This window comes from Gymnoscopelus microlampas (genome assembly GCF_963454915.1).
Source record: "Gymnoscopelus microlampas genome assembly, chromosome: 11".
Classification (NCBI taxonomy): domain Eukaryota; kingdom Metazoa; phylum Chordata; class Actinopteri; order Myctophiformes; family Myctophidae; genus Gymnoscopelus; species Gymnoscopelus microlampas.
Window position 1 is genome coordinate 16,477,750 of NC_139948.1, and position 17,592 is coordinate 16,495,341.

The window sequence follows — 17,592 nt, forward strand, 5'->3', positions numbered from 1 at the left end:
TGTTGGGCACAGGCCTACTCGGGAAAGATGCCTGTTGAGAACGCATACCCCCCCGGCTAGGCAATACCTGCAATATATTAACTTTCCGACCGTCAGTACTATGTATGATGTCATATTGATGACATCATGGTACTCCATTATGAGGATTTCCGGATTTATCAATATTTGATCCAACCGACAAGTCGGCATATCACTCCCTCAGTTCCTCGGTGAGACGCACACTGTGTTTGAAGTTGATCAGTCCTCGAGAAACGTGGACACACACACACGCACAGAGATTTCATTTATAGAACTTAACCCATTAAGACCTGAGGCCGATTCTACGAATGTCTTCTAAATCCCAACAGTATTCTGAAAAAAAAAAAGTTTCTATATCAGTGGTGCTCAAACTTGTCAATGACCCCCAAAATTATATTTATTTGGCCGCCGACCCCCTTCTCAAAATATTTTGTTCCAGGGACCCCCAGAAACTATCCTAAAGATTTTAGTTAAAAATGTTCCTTGACCTTTGACCACCTAATCAGTTCATCCTTGAGTTCCAAGTGGACGTTTGTACCAAATATCATGAAATTCCCTCAAGACATTGTTTAGGTATTTAGGATACAGGGACCTTGATCTATGACCACCTTCTTCTCAGTTCATTGAGGCCAAGTGGAGATTTGAAGGTGTTCCTGGGATGTCATGTTCACACGGTTGGGATGTCTATGTGGATGGACGGATGGACAGACGGTCTGACAGTTGGTCGGACTGACAACCAGAAAACATAATGCCTCTGGGCAAAGCTGTCCGCTGGTGGAGGCTTAAAAAGGGTCCAGCACTATTTATGGTCAGAAAGGACACAACATGGTTCACAGGTTTCCATTTATGACAGTCCCTGTTCCCCACAGCCTGTATCTGTGGTCAGGATGAACTAGGCCTGCCTAGTCTTGTTAAAATATGCCACCTATTACTGTGGACAACAGATTAACTCATTAAATCACAGTGGGACATTTTTAATTGATTTTCCTATTGCTTTGCCTTGACCTGGGTAAGGGATCGAGGGATGAAAAATGTATTGAACAATGGGCCAAGGAAACCTACAGTATGTATTTAACTCCATTACTCTATACTATTGTCACTGGAAAACTAGGTGACACACAAATGTGTCATTGCATTTCATCAAGAGGCCAAAAACTTGAATGTTTTAACATAGCATTTGGAGGAGAGGTGGAAGACAACATTTTCAGGCATATGATAGCATATAGCATAATATCAAATTATGCAAATAAAATGAATATCTGCCCTGTCTGTCAAATTACAGATCCAGATACTGCATAAATCCACCCAGCCTTACTGGTAACCATGAACAACGTGAACAACCAGCCAGGCCCGACAACGCTTATGGAGAGAGAAATGCTGGAGAACGGAGGACGCAGACGCAGTATCATGCTGTCATACTCCATTAGCACACATTCTGGGCCCTATTTGGGGATTGGCGAGAGGTGTGCAGCCAACGGGTAAATTGACAATTTCTAGAGGCAAAGTGGCGTGTTTTCCTCCGCCTGCGCGTATTTGGTATTTTGAGGACTCACCGTGTGCCCGGTGTGGAAGGAGAGGTGCAATAGAGTAGACGGTGTGTCATTTGCAAATCAGCAGCACAATGCAGCTTTGGGTTCAAGAGGACCACAATTTTGACGCCCGCCTGCTTGGACCAGGTCCACCGGCATACAGTATAGCGAGGCGCAAACTTGTCCATAGCTGTTTTTGGCACAGGATAGTTGGCAGAGGCAAAACCCTTATCGTCTCCAGAATCAAACAGACTAGCTTTATATGTGATGCTTGTCTGTTTCACTTTAAAAGTGTATGATTCCCTCAAGAAGCAACATAATTTATCATGCATTTTTCTAACCCACACGTGACAATGGTTAAATGCTTGTAACGAACAAAACTGTTGTGCATCACACAGAATATAATGAAGGCATAATATACGCAACAAGTGTCTCCTTCATAAAAATGTATGAACAAAACAGATTATTGAATATACTGCCTGGTTCTGTTTGGCAGACCGCCGGACATCGTTGAATCGTTTCAGGTTTTATGTAGTATTTAAAACAGGGAGCAGACACGTATACGGATAGAGAATCCAGTGGACTTTCAGTAGACTTTTGCCTTTCATAGTCCAGTGTACATACTCAGAGTGACATTGCTCATGGACAGGTATGCACAAAAATGTCTGCTGCATGCTCAGAGTCCGCTATAAAACTTTGCATCTCATGTGGATGGAAATGTTCATATATACTGTACCCAAAGTGGACCGTGAGCAGACGTTCGCCTAGGCCGACATTTTGTGGATATCCATCTGCCTGGTTTATATGGCAAATATAAATTGGGCTTATTTGGGTTTAACCCATTAAGACCTGGAACGCATCATGTGTCACTTTTTGACTTTTTGAAAAAAGCATTTTACACTTTGGCTATTCAAAAATAGCAGATTTAAAAGCTTGTAGCTTGTAGATCTGCTATTTATGAAACGCGTGAACATGTGTGCACATCTTTGAATATTATATTCTTTTAAAGCGAACATCTTAACTCAAATCTTTGCTTCCGGGGGTCCCTGGAACAACATATTTTGAGATGGGGGTCCGCGGCCAAATACATATCATTTTGGGGGTCCTTGACATGAAAAAGTTTGAGCACCACTGATATAGAAACATTCGTTTTTCAGAATATTGTTGGGATTTAGAAGACATTTGTAGAATCGGCTTCAGGTCTTATTGGTTAAATGAAAAACATAACTTATAGGCCTCCGCCATACTGTGCTTCACGCCTGTTCGCTTTCCCAAAAAGTAGCACCCTCAATTTCTGGGTGGAAGAGAGACAGAACAACTCACTTGTACTGTGCCTGGAAGTGCTCCTGGACAAAGCTATGGCGCACACCGGCCTGCTGGGACCGTGGCAGCGACGGGTCAGCGGACAGTGTCTCCTCAACTCCACCAGGACCCTGCAACAGAGGATAGAACATCCAGAAATACAAAAAATACAAGCGAATCTGCTTCAAACGGTTGCTCTGGAGGAGTTCCCTACCAAACCTTTTATTTGAGGATAATAGCATAACGATTCCAAACTGCTGAGCTCATCGTCGTCATTAGCACGAGCGGAAATGGATACAATGACAACATGGCTATAACGTAGAGAAGTTTAGTGAAGGTATAGGTGGAAAATTGCTCTGCACATTTTTGCTTGATCTAAGCAAAACAAAAAAAGATATTAAAACGCTACAGGAAATATTGACCTAAACATAAACCCCTGGGATGTTTTTCTCTATAATCTTCTATCTGCTCACCTAAGAGACTGAAGCCGGCCTTGGACAAAGATAAGAGGAGAAAAGAAAAAGCTGACAAACTAACTGGGACCGATCAGTGAGATACTTACAAAGTAAATAAATAAATAAAACATTACGTGGGACTGCACATTGGGTCTGTCAGATGCTGTTAGGTAATGAACAAAGAAACAACAAACAAACTGAACAGTCTTCCTTCCTCAGCACTAAATTGAGGCAAATAAGATGCATTAATTTCACATTCAGGGCATTGATTTCCCCTCAGGGTGTGGGCCTACGACAGTCTGTAAAGATGTTTAGCAAGGTCTGACAAGTTATTGCACCTGAGTTGGTGTAAAGGCAGCAACGGACACAGTACGACCTCATCAGCCCAAGTCTAACCTCAGCCCCTCTCTCGTTGTTCTATCAGGGTCATAGACATTTCATGGAAGCGTCTTAACCCTTGACATGAGCATAATACGGGTCATGTGCATGGGATGGATTGACAGTATAGGCCGTGACATGTACATGACTGCATGCATTAAATCAGTGTTTCTCAAGTGGTACAGAGGCACTAGAGGGTAAGTAATTAGCCTTGGGAACCAACGGGTGCCCCACAGGTCAGGAGCCTATCTCCTATTTCCTTAGCGCGAAGCAGCATGATGTACAAGTACACCCTCGGGACATGATGGTAGTACTGTATGTAGCAGCGACTTACGCCTAATCCAACCCTTGATGCTGAGTGCCAAGCAGGGAGGTATTGGCATTTTCTTTTAATAGTTTTTGGTATGACATTGTTGCTGCTATTTTTACTGCCTCATCCCACTGCTATTTTTACCTCACACCTTATGCATCATGCACCTTGTATGTGTATATATACAGTATATGTACTGTATACTGTATGCCTTATGTATTTCACACTGCCATGCTGATATCTGATCTTCTCTTCTTCTGTATCATCATCAAATGTCCAGATTAGTGTCATGCAGCTTCTTTTTTTTTAAGTTTTCTCTTTCTCATTTAACCTTTCTTGAAACTGCAATGATGGTGCCTGTATGACAAATAATTTCACCCAATTGTTTGCAAGAGGAAAAATGTGATGTGACAATAAAGTTGAGATGAGTTGAATTGAATGAAGACCTAACAACCTCCAAAAACGCATCTCCTCATAGTATTATAGACTAGAGCATTAAAAATTAAGCATTTCCCATTAGCTGTTGCTGTGTTACTATAACTGTAAGTCTGTTACCACTGGGAGAATTAAAAATGTCATCCTCAGCAGCCATAAATTCCACTCCACATCGGCTAAAAGCATATGGATATCGATACAATTGCATGGCTTGAAAGGGTGAGTGACATTTTGGAGCCTGCCCTAAAAAACACACATTTTCAAACCTGTAAGAATTTGTTTAGAAAGAAGTAGATAGAATTAAGGTGTGTGACTGCCATCATACCCCTCCCCTTACTTTCATTTGTCAGAGTTGGCAACCGTAGCTGTTAAAACAAACCCCAGGAACACTCTTGAGAACGATAATGAGCAATCACATAGCGATTGGATATGTTTTCACATCATTGACACTGCAGTGTTGATAAATGCCCTTTTCATTGACTGAGTGGTTCTTAAAAGGCCATTTTGGTAAACAAGGTCTTTGTTAACAGTCCTCCGTTTGCATGTTATCAACATCGCAAGAGCACCTTGCAAAAGTCAGCCACTTGCAAATGCATTAAGCCATCTTAGAGTTTCAGCCCTGCTTTAGCAACCGCTTGATGGAGTCAGATGGAAGTGTGCTCTCCAAGCCTCGTCTATTTACCTTGTCTCTCTCTCCATTCCCATCTCTCTCTCACACACACACACACACACACACACACACACACACACACACACACACACACACACACACACACACACACACACACACACACACACACACACACACACACACACACACACACACACACACACACACACACACTATGTTTACTATAGTTCTAATCTCTAACAGTGCTCCTTGTCCCATACTGGCTACTGCTGTTCCCAGGCCAGCAGCTCGACCATGACCGCTCACAATTGAAGCTTAAAAGAGGTTTAGAATTTCTAGGGGCCAGAGGAAAGTGTGCATGTGCGTGTGTTTGAGAATTTAAGGGAGAAAGAGAGAGAGAGAGAGAGAGAGAGAGAGAGAGAGAGAGAGAGAGAGAGAGAGAGAGAGAGAACAAGAGGGAGCGAGAGAAAGAAGGAGAGAGAAAACTACAGGTTGTTTCTCTGCAGCCCAATGCCACCTCCAGCCCTCGGTGGGGGTTTATTCTTACAAATGCATTTTAGCTCTGTAAGGGTATGACCGAAACCTGACCACCCCCCGTGCACTGTGCTCCATCGAGCACACAAAGACAAACACGCCCTCCTCTCTCACTCTTTTCTGTTTGCACATCAGCCATTCCCTTATGTGTTCCAGTTTCAGGAAACATCCGCCAGTTCTGTTACATAGCGGGGGATTCAACTCTTGCACTTGGCTAAGGTCAAATGAAGAAGGTGAAGGCATTGATAGTTGAAAGTTCAGCAGTGCACTCCCTCACAGTAGTTGCATAAAGCTCACCAGGTTCTTACTCATGCATTTCACTCCCTCTTTCTCCGAGCTAACACATTCCAGGGCTATCTATCTCTGTGGTAAAAGATAACATGCTATAACAACATTCAGGCCAATGAGTCCAGAGACAGAGTTGGTCTTATCGACTCTAAGAACTCCCTGGCCAGCTCTGGCTCTGTCCATAGACTGCCAGGCATCAGCACTGCAAGTGTGCAAAGTGCTTGGAGACATGGACATTAAATGCGGTGAAACACCGGGCCAGGTTACACGGCCGTCTGACATGCGGCCCCGATAAGGCCTCAGTCATCTAAATGATCGTCGTCACTTAGATAGCTACTCCCACGCAATGAGCTGTGACATGGCGATCACTCAGAGGAAAATCATTTTACAGGTTGTTCTCTCAGCAACGCACTGTTAAAAGGGATCCGTCTCCAGAGAGGTCCCACACGGCACACGCCGGTCTGAAATTGAGATGCTATCTTTGAAATTGGTGGTCAGGAAAATATGCAGACTTCAAAACCGATACAACGGTAAAAGTAAACAGGCAGGCAGCAGGAGGTTGGGGGGCGTGGGGTATACGGGCGGGGCGGGGGTGTAGCGTTGAAACACTATTTTTAGAGTCAGCCTGCCAGACTAGTCTATTGCTGCTACAGGGGGAAGAAAATGGAAGAAAGTACTGCATTAGGCGATAAATGTCGTGTCCTTCCAGTGTGTATGTAAACTTAAAACCTTTGGGAACGAAGGTTCTCTGTGAGGTATGCAGTATGTACAAAATGCAAACCCACTGACACACCGTATCCTTAACCATCATCATCATCATCAGTCAAAAATAATGAACGCTGACACTACTACTAGATAAATTGATCTTCCTTAAGTGCAGTACCATATGTCAATGATAAACAGATTATCCTACCTCCTTGAAATGCAAATGTGAATCTACACCAAAAGTACTGTAGGCCTATATCACAGAGTACAACGTCAATCAGTTGGCAGTGTTTCATGCATCACGGTTTGGTTTTGAGCACAGCATGAGATGTGTTAGAATCAGTACTACCACAGTACGGGGCATTTAGAGCCTGACAGTGCTGTCTCCATCAAATTAATCTACAGGGTGGTCCCTGGAACTGTCAGTTGGAGCAAACATCTTTTAAGCCGCGGGTAACGATGTCAAGGGTGAACTTATCCCTGGCTGCGTGGTGGAGATAAGATAAACTTGATCGATCAGCAGGATTTTGTTCTCAACCACAATTGGAGCCATTCAAGTCTGAAACACTGAGGAACATAAGGCAGCCACTGCCAAATATAGAACTCATCAAGTAGACGGAGACGCGCAACGGCTAATATCCAAGATATGGTAAGCCACAAAATTGTCTACCTCTGCTTAAACCGTAAGCCACAATGCCTTTGGAGGAGAGGAGTCTGCAGTGGTCCCCAGGCAGGAGGAGAAAATTAAAACTGAAATCCCTCACCCTGGCACCTAGAGCGCTGTAATTGATTTACAGGATTTAGATAAATGACAAAGATACAGTGGTGTGCCACTGAGTGGAGGGCTGGACTCCTGGCCACCGCCTCAGCACTGTCAGCAGGAGGCCAGAGTTCATTTATTGTGATTTCTGAGGTAACTGAGGGAAGGGGAGAACAAAAGAGAGAGAGAGAGAGAGAGAGCGAGCGACAGAGAGAGAGAGAGAAATAATGGCACATCTTTGTTGGGCAAAATATTGAGCAGTCGCCCAAAAAGAGTCATCATTCTCCCTGACCAGTGGAGCATTGAAGACAGTTATGAGGGCAATTAAAGCAGAACAACACAGAGTTTTAGGCATTGAAATATTTCCTTCGTACGCCCAGCTCCCTAATCTGGGATGTCAAACCGGTTCTTTAGAGAAGGTTGGAACAGATTTGGGAGGATTTTCTTTTGTTGGTTGATTTCTTTTGGTTTTGATCTTTGGAATATAAAGATCCCTTGATGCCACAATCCAGACAAAAGCTGCCCATGTCTCCCCTTCACTTTCATAAGAGCAATTCCAGATTGTGCACCAGCATGACATAATGCATGGATTTCCTACTGTCTTATTGGTTCTCTGGCGTCTAGCTTTTGGTTAGAAAAGCTGCTCCCCTAAAAGATTCACGTCCAGCCATTATTAGTAAGCTGCATAAGTGTAGAAAATCTAGATAAGTAAAGTGTGATGAAACAAGATGCTGCTATACATCAAGAGCTCAACGCTGGAGGCTCTGCTTTAAGGACTTTCCCACGCCGAGATCGATGTTAGCTTGCCAAGGAAACAGTGTTGCTAGTAGCACATATGCTGCTCACTGACACCCCTCACTAACATTTACCCGTAACTCCAGGAGATGCAGAGACTGATGAACACATTTGTGACGAGTCTCTGTAGGTGACCGCTGATTCCGGGGTCATCCGTCTTTCAACACGTCGAGAGCCTGAAATCACACAGATTTAACCGTGCGGGCCGCCGTCTTCAATAATTCACCGAGACATCACTGGGAGTGATTCATCTCTAGTACAGAAACTTGAGCACTTTCACTCCATTGTGGTGAAATTCCAGCAAGATGTCCACACCCCCCCACCCTCCAATCCTCACGGACCACCTGTCTCATCCTGATGGGTTTTCGGGGACGGGGTGCAGGGTGCGGGGTGAGGGGGGGGTGGTCGTAAAGGGGGACGAGTTTTCCCAGTAATGGCCCTGATGTGAATAATTTAACAGAGCCGTGGAAACACAGCGATGGACGTGTGCCGGCTGAGAAAGAGCACTATAGAGGAGTGATTGAGAACAAGGGAATACAGTGTGTGAGGAGAGAGGGAGAGAGAGAGAAGAGAGAAGAGAGAGTTTGAGAGATAGATAGAGAGATGACAGAAAGAGGAAAGTAGAGAGAGATAAATAGGCCAGATACAGATGTAAAAAATACTATTTGTATATGTGTGAGTGAAGAAGTGTGACATACAGTAGATAGATAGATGGACAGTGTGTGTGTGTGTGTGTGTGTGTGTGTGTGCGCGCGTGCGTGCGTGCGTGCGTGCGTGTGTGTAGGGTGGGGGTTGTTGAGTAAGTGAATGAGTGAAGTGTAGTACACATGGCTGACATGTGGAGTTGTGATGAATAATGGACCGTCACTCTGTGTGTGTGTGTGTGTGTGTGTGTGTGTGTGTGTGTGTGTGTGTGTGTGTGTGTGTGTGTGTGTGTGTGTGTGTGTGTGTGTGTGTGTGTGTGTGTGTGTGTGTGTGTGTGTGTGTGTGTGTGCGTGCGTGTGCACGCGCGTGTGTGTGTGTGTGTGTGCTGCCACGTGTACACCTCTCTATAAATAGTCCCAATAATGCCGAAGGTGGATTTGTGGAGGCCGCTTTTTGCCCAATCCTTCACTCCATCACCTCACTCTGGGTGGGGGAGTTCACATGTGGGGGCCAAGCTCTAGTGTCTCGTTGACCATTTCAGCCGACCCACCTCAGTGGTGCACCAGCCATGTGACTGCCATGTTTGAGGCATGGTAATTTAACCCAGGGGCGCCAGAGATTTGGGAGGGGGGAGTATCTCAACATGTGATATCAGTCCAACTAGTCATACAGTATCTGTAATCCAGTAAATTTTACATAGCTAACTCCCACATATAACATCATTGTGAAGTACAGTAAAAACACTGTTACATTATGTCTGAGAAACAGATGTATGAGCGGCCCTAGCTCCAATGATAAAATGTACTGTAGCTAGTGCAGGTAGTACAGGAAGCACTGCTCTCTCACACACTAGTTATGGGGTTTGATTAGACTCGAACCCACACCACCAGGGGGACTCGAACCCCACAAAGCTATTTTATACAACAAAAGGGACTCTAATCCACATAGTTATGGGACTTGAACCCACAACACTAGTTTAATTCTAACAACAACAAAAAACTAGGATTACAGTACTCAAACCCAAACACCAGGCTGAAGTGAAACCCACAAAACGATATGTTTACAGCTACAGTAGTAATGTGACTCACACACATATTGAGAACAATCAATGAGACTTTTACAACATGAACCACATAGCAGCGCCTGATTCTGGGCATGTTGTGAATATTTTTGAATTTGACGTACATCAAAGAGCTACTAGCTCCACTGAACTCTGCAATCTAAAAGGTTATAGGTCAGAATTCCAAATCAGTCAATGCTGACAGGATTATGACTAACAAGGTTGGGATATGATATTTCTGGCTAAAGAAGATTTTCCAGATTACATCATGTTTGACTCTTATCTTACATAAAGCCCTAGCTGCTGTTCACCATTCCAGAGCCAGTAGTATGGTGTCATTACTCTCATTGACCACAATACAGTTCAAAACTCCATACGTATTAGGTAAATATATGTGCTATTTACAATATTTGCTTTTTTACTTCTAAGGTAAACATATTACCCACTTTAACTCTGGCATACCAATTTTGGGCATGTCAGTATAGGTGAAAAGAAAATTTGAATAATTTCAGATACTGTACTTTAAATAAAAAATGTGTGTGTGTTTGGTTGGGTGGTTAATCAATTTCAAGAAGTCTGTTTGAGTTCATATCAGATTGTTTACAATAATTTTTAAATCAACAGGTTAATCTAAATTAATGAAAATAACAGTTAGTAGCATACCCACTGTGGTGTATCGCCACACTAATTTGCCAGAATTAAAGTGAGTTATGCATTGTCACATGACATGTCACAGTAGCATTTAGATGCATTTTGCATAGAAGCAAATTGGCTACATACACTCGTTGCTGTCCGGCAGGAACCAACTCAATTTTTACGCTTTTGCATTTTCTTTCCATAAATCAGTGCTACTGAACACCCTTTACGTCTGTGTGCTGGTAAAAAAAAATATTGAACCAATGAAAAGTATTAAAAAGTGCTTCTGACAAAAGCAGCTAACTCCATTGGATCCTCAAACTTTCTGCTAAACCAGCTAACTCCAGCAAAGGGGGGTGGAGTTAGCTGGTTTTGCTGACTCCAGGCTCCACCCCCTTTTGACCTCCAACCTCATTGTGAGCTTGGAGGTCCATTCAGCTGTTCTTATTAATGATAAACAAAACCTGCTCTTTTCAATTTTCGTTTTTTTTATTTTCGTTGTTGTTTTTTCATTTCCTGAAAAATGAACATTTTGGAGTTAGCTGGTTCCTGCCGGACAGCAGAGATATTCATAAATTGTGAAAATGTAGACTCTTCAAAAGGGATTGTTTGCTTTATTTTTTGGGTTCACAGGCAGTTATTGCATACAATAAGGCATCATCAATATGTTTATTCATATTTGAAGTGCATACACTTAAACACAGATGAATTAGAGCAGCAATTGAAGAGGAAAAAAAAAATCCAAAAGGTAAGCAGATATTTCTGTCATTATTAAAGTAAGGAGACCATTCAGATTGAGAATGAATCAGGGTTTCAAATGTTCAATGACCTTGTGAAATGCATAAAATTGGCTATAAAAGTTGCAACCAAAGTTTACTCAGGAGTTGGATAGACCTTGTCAGACAGTAAAACACTGATGACAGGGACCGGCACAACAATGCTTTAACCACATGAACGATGTCGGGCCTGTCGGCGAACGGGACGCATTGTGGAGGAGCTTGTAGATTGGTTATTTTCGGCAAAGAGATTTGGTGTAGTGGGAAAATAGGAGGGGACCAATTACAGACCCCTGGGGGACCCCGGTCAATGAAGTAAGTGATTAAGCACTTTCAAGCTGGCGTCCCTAATTTGGGCATGTCATTATAGTGGAAAATGTTTGAACATTCTCAAAAAGTGTACCAAACCCCCCCCCAGCAAATAACAGATTCAAAGCTCACAACAAGTCGAAGCGCTGTGAGCTTAAATGCTTAATAATTAAAGGAAAAACTACTTAAACTTGCATAGTCTTCAACTGTGCTGATGGTAAAGATATGACAACCTGTCCTGTAGATGTATCTACAGTACAACACATCATTCGCCCTCTGGCTCTAAGAGAAACCAAAGGGAATGGGCTCCACTCAGACACTGCTGCGCTTTGTGTCAGCTTCAATTGTTTATGTCGACTTCCCGCCCTTCAGTTCATCATAGCATGGCAGCAGACTCCATTCAACACTCAGGGACTTTATTTCATTTTGGACTGTGTTCTCTTTCAATTCTTTTTGAAAGGTCTAAATGTACGTCACAGTAAAAAACAACAACCTTCCAGAAAGCCTCATAATCTTGTCCTCTGAGAAAATGAAAATGAGGATATTAACATGACAATAGAAGGCTGTACAAAGTGAAAACAGCAATACGCTACATGGCTCCTTGTGGCATTATAACCGTTGATGGTTTCTCTGGCTGAGCATACTATTATAGTTCAGTGTTTTTTTCCCATAAATCAGTGCTATTGAACACCCTTTATCTGTGTGTTGATTAAAATATTGAACCACTGAAAAGTATTAAAAAGTGCTTCTGACAAAAGCAGGTAACTCCATTGGATCCTCAATCTTTCTGCTAAACCAGTTAAAGGGGAAATCCACCCATTTTCAATATTTAACTATGTCATTAATATAGCATAAAGGAGTTGTGTGGAAATAAGAAAAAAGTTCCCCCCTTTCTGTGTTGCCTTGAACTGGAGGATTGATTTTGGGTTTAACATTGCAAATTACAACATGATGAGTCATCATGTTGTAATTTGCAATGTTAAACCCACAATCAATCCTCCAGTTCAAGGCAACACAGAAAGGGGGGAACTTTTTTCTTATTTCCACACAACTCCTTTATGCTATATTAATGACATAGTTAAATATTGAAAATGGGTGGATTTCCCCTTTAACTCCACCAAAGGGGGGTGGAGTTAGCTGGTTTTGCTGACTCCAGGCTCCACCCCCTTTTGACCTCCAACCTCATTGTGAGCTTGGAGGTCCATTTAGCTGTTCTTATCAATGATGAACAAAGCCTCCTAATTCCACTTTTTGTTTTGTTTTTGTCATTTCCTGAAAAATGAACATTTTGGAGTTAGCTGGTTTCTGCAGGACAGCACAGATATGTGGTATGAATAGCAGAAAGTCTGATATCACTGCCACTAGAGCTAGAGGGCACTATCCCCCTGGGTCACAGACTAAACAAATCACCCGGCGATTTTACTCATATGGATATGAGGCATCAACTGGCGGTGAAAAAGTACTAATTTATCCAAAGGCAAAGTAAGACAAAATATATAATCTCCAAACACAGATGTTATCAAATGTACCGGTAACCCAATATCATAAACGACACAGAGTCACATACATGACAGAATCGCATGGCTGATTTGTTTACTTTTGGAACACAGTTCTTATATGACGTGATCTAAGATTTCTCTATGGGGAATTTCTATGGGGAAAAAAATCCATGACCCAGGGGGATAGTGCCCTCTAGTGTCATCAGTGACGTCAGGACTTCGGTACTCTATATATTTTATTAGGGTATATCAATTGCCTCTGTACAAAGTAGCGATATGGTAAATATAAATATGTTTTGTATAGTTGTACATATTGCATACATTATTGCATATTGCAATAATGTGTAGTTCACAAAATCCCAAGGCACAGATGGACTTGAATCTCAGAACACCAGCACATCATTTAGGAACCACTGCTGGAGTTTGTTTCTGCCAATGAAATTGGCCGTGGCAGGATTTCCATCATTATTAAACAAGACACAGTGGTGGGCCAGTAATGAAATCTAACTAGGCACAGAGGAAGCATTCATGGATTCATCATCAAGTCCAGATCTTGATGAAAGGGACTTCAACAAGAGAATGAAAAACGGAAGAATACAAAACAATGGATTAGAGCGACACCGAGGGACAGAGGGCGTGTGAAGAGTTTAGACCAAGATGAGAATCCATTATGGCCGGAGGGAGGTTCTATCCATGCACAGCTCAACACATTGTCTGACTCTAGATCAGAGAATGAATAAACCACATTAATCCTGGCTTCCCTATTTCGGGTATGTCATTATAAACAAAAAGTTAGAATCAAAAAATAATTAAATTAATTAATTTTAAATTAAATCCCCAAATAAATATCGAAATCTCAAATTGTCTAAAAATATAAAAAATAGCAATCTACAAGCTCAGAAACACGTTGCATAGCTATGCGTTATGAGTTTGTAGATTGGCTATTTTCGCTGTTCATCGTATAGCAAAGTATATAGGGCTTAAGTGGTAAAGTGTGACACCACTATGTAAGCCATCTGAGACCATACACAAGCAAGAAAGGTTACCATGGTGTTTTGTGTTGACTACCACCACAATGATTCATGTCTGCAAGGCAAAACTGAAGAAAACAGCAGAGGCTGTCAACCAAAGTGTTATGTGAATGATGTTGATGGTGGGAAAGTGTCAGACTGCAGTCACCTCAATCACAGTCTGGTTCTTCAACTCCCTGCAAATCCTCTGACTCGCATAAAAAGAAGGATTTGCAGACACCTGCTGCTGAGGCTGCATTGCTGAGTTCCCGTTCATTTCCATTTGGCCTTTGAATCCAGATAATGACACAGTGGTCACTTCAGAATGATGCCACAACGGGGATAGACCTTCATTGTGGGGGGGGGGGGGCAGTTAGGGGTTAAGTGTCTTGCTCAGGGACACTTCCACACATTGACTGGGCAAACCAGTGACCTTTCAATTCCCAGACGGCCTGTCTACCCACTCAACTACTGCTGCCTGACAACGTGACTGATGTACAGTACTCTAGGCCTGCTGGTTCTTCCAAACTTTTGGCTTTTTGGCTGTCTCAGTAAATCACTAGGTGGTTTTCACAGGCCCTGGTGAGTGGTGATGTCTTATAGACGGGTTTCCTGTTAGTAAACATGAGAGGATGCTGCGCGCGCAAGAGAGGGATTTGCATGCAATTTCTAAAGTGAGCCTATAGAGGGCGCCATTACCCGCAGCAGCTCTGGTCAAATGTCCATTCATAAAAAAATGGTCTTCACCGGGTTTAATGAAAGTAGATTAAATTATGCAGTTTGTAATATCTTGTTTACTCAATAAAAATGATTTGTCGGAAGTTGGATTTGTTTGTATATAATAGCAGCATTATGCCTATCTAAATCCCTAACACAACAACAGAGTGAAGGGCGCTTCCGGTTCGTTCTACCCGGGCATGTGCAGATTGCACATTCTACTCTGTGATGACGTCGCGCGGAAACCCGTCTATTAGACGTCTCATCTATCAACGGTTTCTTAGGACACAAAGGCTCAGTCTCATTAGCAAGGAAGCTACTTACTTAGATACAGTAGAATGTTTAGGAAAGGCTGCTTAGGACTGTCTCATTACAGTAACAACTATAAGAGTAGGATGCATTATGCATTAAATCCTTGATTTGTATTTGGAGGAAACATCAAGTTATTAGTTTGCGGTGTAGGATAAGGATATACCATGCAGTGAGGGCGGGCAATCCTTACATCATTTCTTATTTTTTTTATAAAATACAAAAACAACATACAAAGTCCAAAAACTCATCCACAGTTTGTTCATTGTATGTCTGTCAACTTTGTTCGTTGGAGTCAGTCAGTTCGTTTAATGTGAAAGGCTTGATTAGTGGGAATATTCAGCTGGTACTGTACATGTACGCTGATTTCCATGCAAACTAGAAGCACCATGTAGCGGTCACATGGCGCTACCATTTCAGGTTGTCTCAATTCATGTAACTTTTTGGATAAAAAGGTACAGTACCAAATGAAGCATGTTCCTAACTGAGCCACGGTAATACTGTAGGAAGCCGATGCTGATGAGAATAGCTCTCCCTCTTTCCATTGTGTCACAATAGTGTCCATTTACCACCACACTTAAAAATCCAGTGATTTTAGTATACATGTAGGCATTTGTAAGTACAGCGTAGTGTTATTTGTGTAAATTAAATCATTAATATAGTATGGAACTGGGACACAACACAAGAGTCCAATAGCCCTTGTACCCCTAAGCTGTGCTGCTCCTCACACCCAACTGAATCAAAGTGGTTGAACCGAGCGACTGAGCAACCAACTGACACACTGCCATCCTTAGAACCCTGTGCTCTCACAAGCAGGTCTAAGTGGGACTAATAAAACCTTATGTCCCCCAAACCTTACTCAACAACTGTCTGCAATGACTGATACTGTTTGCTAGCGATTTTCTCCAGTTTAACAGGCACAAATCACCTTTAGAACCATTTAAAGTTCTAGCTATGTAGGAGCAAATTATAACACCGATATTGCAATCCTTAGAGCCTCTCGCTAAAAAGTGTGTCCCTTTTTCAGCTGAATATAGTCATGATAGCAACAGAAACAGAATATAAAAGCACAAACACCAAAAGCCCAGTGGATACAATGTTCTTATATTGACACCATGTTTATCTACCCCTATTCAGTATGTCTTGTTTCTATGGAAATGCCAATGGCACAGGAAGAGAGATGTGGGTTGCTTTCTGTGTGTGTGTGTGTGTGTGTGTGTGTGTGTGTGTGTGTGTGTGTGTGTGTGTGTGTGTGTGGGGGGGGGGGGGGTTAAGCATCCCTCTTTGGACCGCCAAGTGTAGGCTTGGGAGCAATTTCTCTGGGTACTATTGTGGTTCTGACCCATTTTGTGGCTGAGTATGACTTTGTGAGATGAATCCTTAGTGTCTCCTGAGTGGATTTTTAGCCTGCCTTTAAGAGAGCAGCGGGAGACAGCGAGGGAGGAAAATTAATTCTAATGAAGGGAGGTCCGCCTCTCATGCTGATGAGCTTTATTACCGACCTGCTGCCTCTGCGGCTGATGATGATGATGATGATGATGATGACTCTGTGGTGGCAAGCAAGAGACTACACCCACACATGAGGATTAAATGACAACACACGCCAGGGAGACAAGCCACAATTTATGGTACCAACCAGTTAGGTAACAGGTTTATGGTAAGTTGTATAAAAAAGGCACTCATAAGCGGTGATAATCACATTAGGAGTTACAGTATATAGTAATACATAAATACTCTATCATATACGGTATATATTGTATAGTATAGTATGCCCTGATTGGGGCAAATGTTTCTATGCTATGCTGTTTCTTGGTATTTCATTCAGATTATTATTATTAAATTATTGCAGGATAACACATTCAACTTTGGTCTTACTTCGTTCTAAAATAATCCAACAGCTGTTTTTATCTTTTCAGTCAGCCTGGTTGGGAGCGTTTCATTTGGCACACTCTGAATCACTGCCAATCAGGGTGGATGGGGTGTGGGGGTACTTGCTTGTTTTGTTAAACCAGTCAGTCCTGTATTTTGAGCGTTTTGTAAGGATTTATTATTCTGATAATTTCACGAGATAAGCCATTACCCAACCCATATTTGATTGAATAACAAGCATGTTATTCTAATACTGAATTATTGTCCATGGGAACAAATTGAGGAAAAGTAAAAATAAATAAATAATAATAATGACAGTTTCACTGTGCTGCAAATGTGAACTCATCTAATTTTGAACGTGCTTTTTCAATACACTCTTTTCTCTTTCAATATGATTCAACCACAGCAAGGCACACAAAACACAAATAAATGAAATAACATTTACATTTCAAATTTCACTGTGTGAAAGAACTACTCTCATTGCTTTAGTACTACACAGCATAGTGACCTAGCTAGACCATGGCAAACGCAGTTTATAGAATGTCCTTTACCTAATCCTGTAAGCAGGGATGATACATTGCGGGTGTCTGGGGCATTCAGACAGAGAGAAGTTCATTGAGCC

General features: G+C 42.3%; 1 protein-coding gene across 1 annotated transcript in view; it reads right to left on the reverse strand.

Annotated features, from left to right (window-relative positions):
• Positions 1-17,592, reverse strand: part of usp43b (ubiquitin specific peptidase 43b) — a 105,199-nt gene that overhangs the window by 65,985 nt on the left and 21,622 nt on the right. The window contains exon 3 of the mRNA XM_084072707.1: positions 2,871-2,980. Coding sequence (XP_083928833.1) covers positions 2,871-2,980 — 110 coding nt within the window. The remainder of the gene's footprint in view (positions 1-2,870; positions 2,981-17,592) is intronic.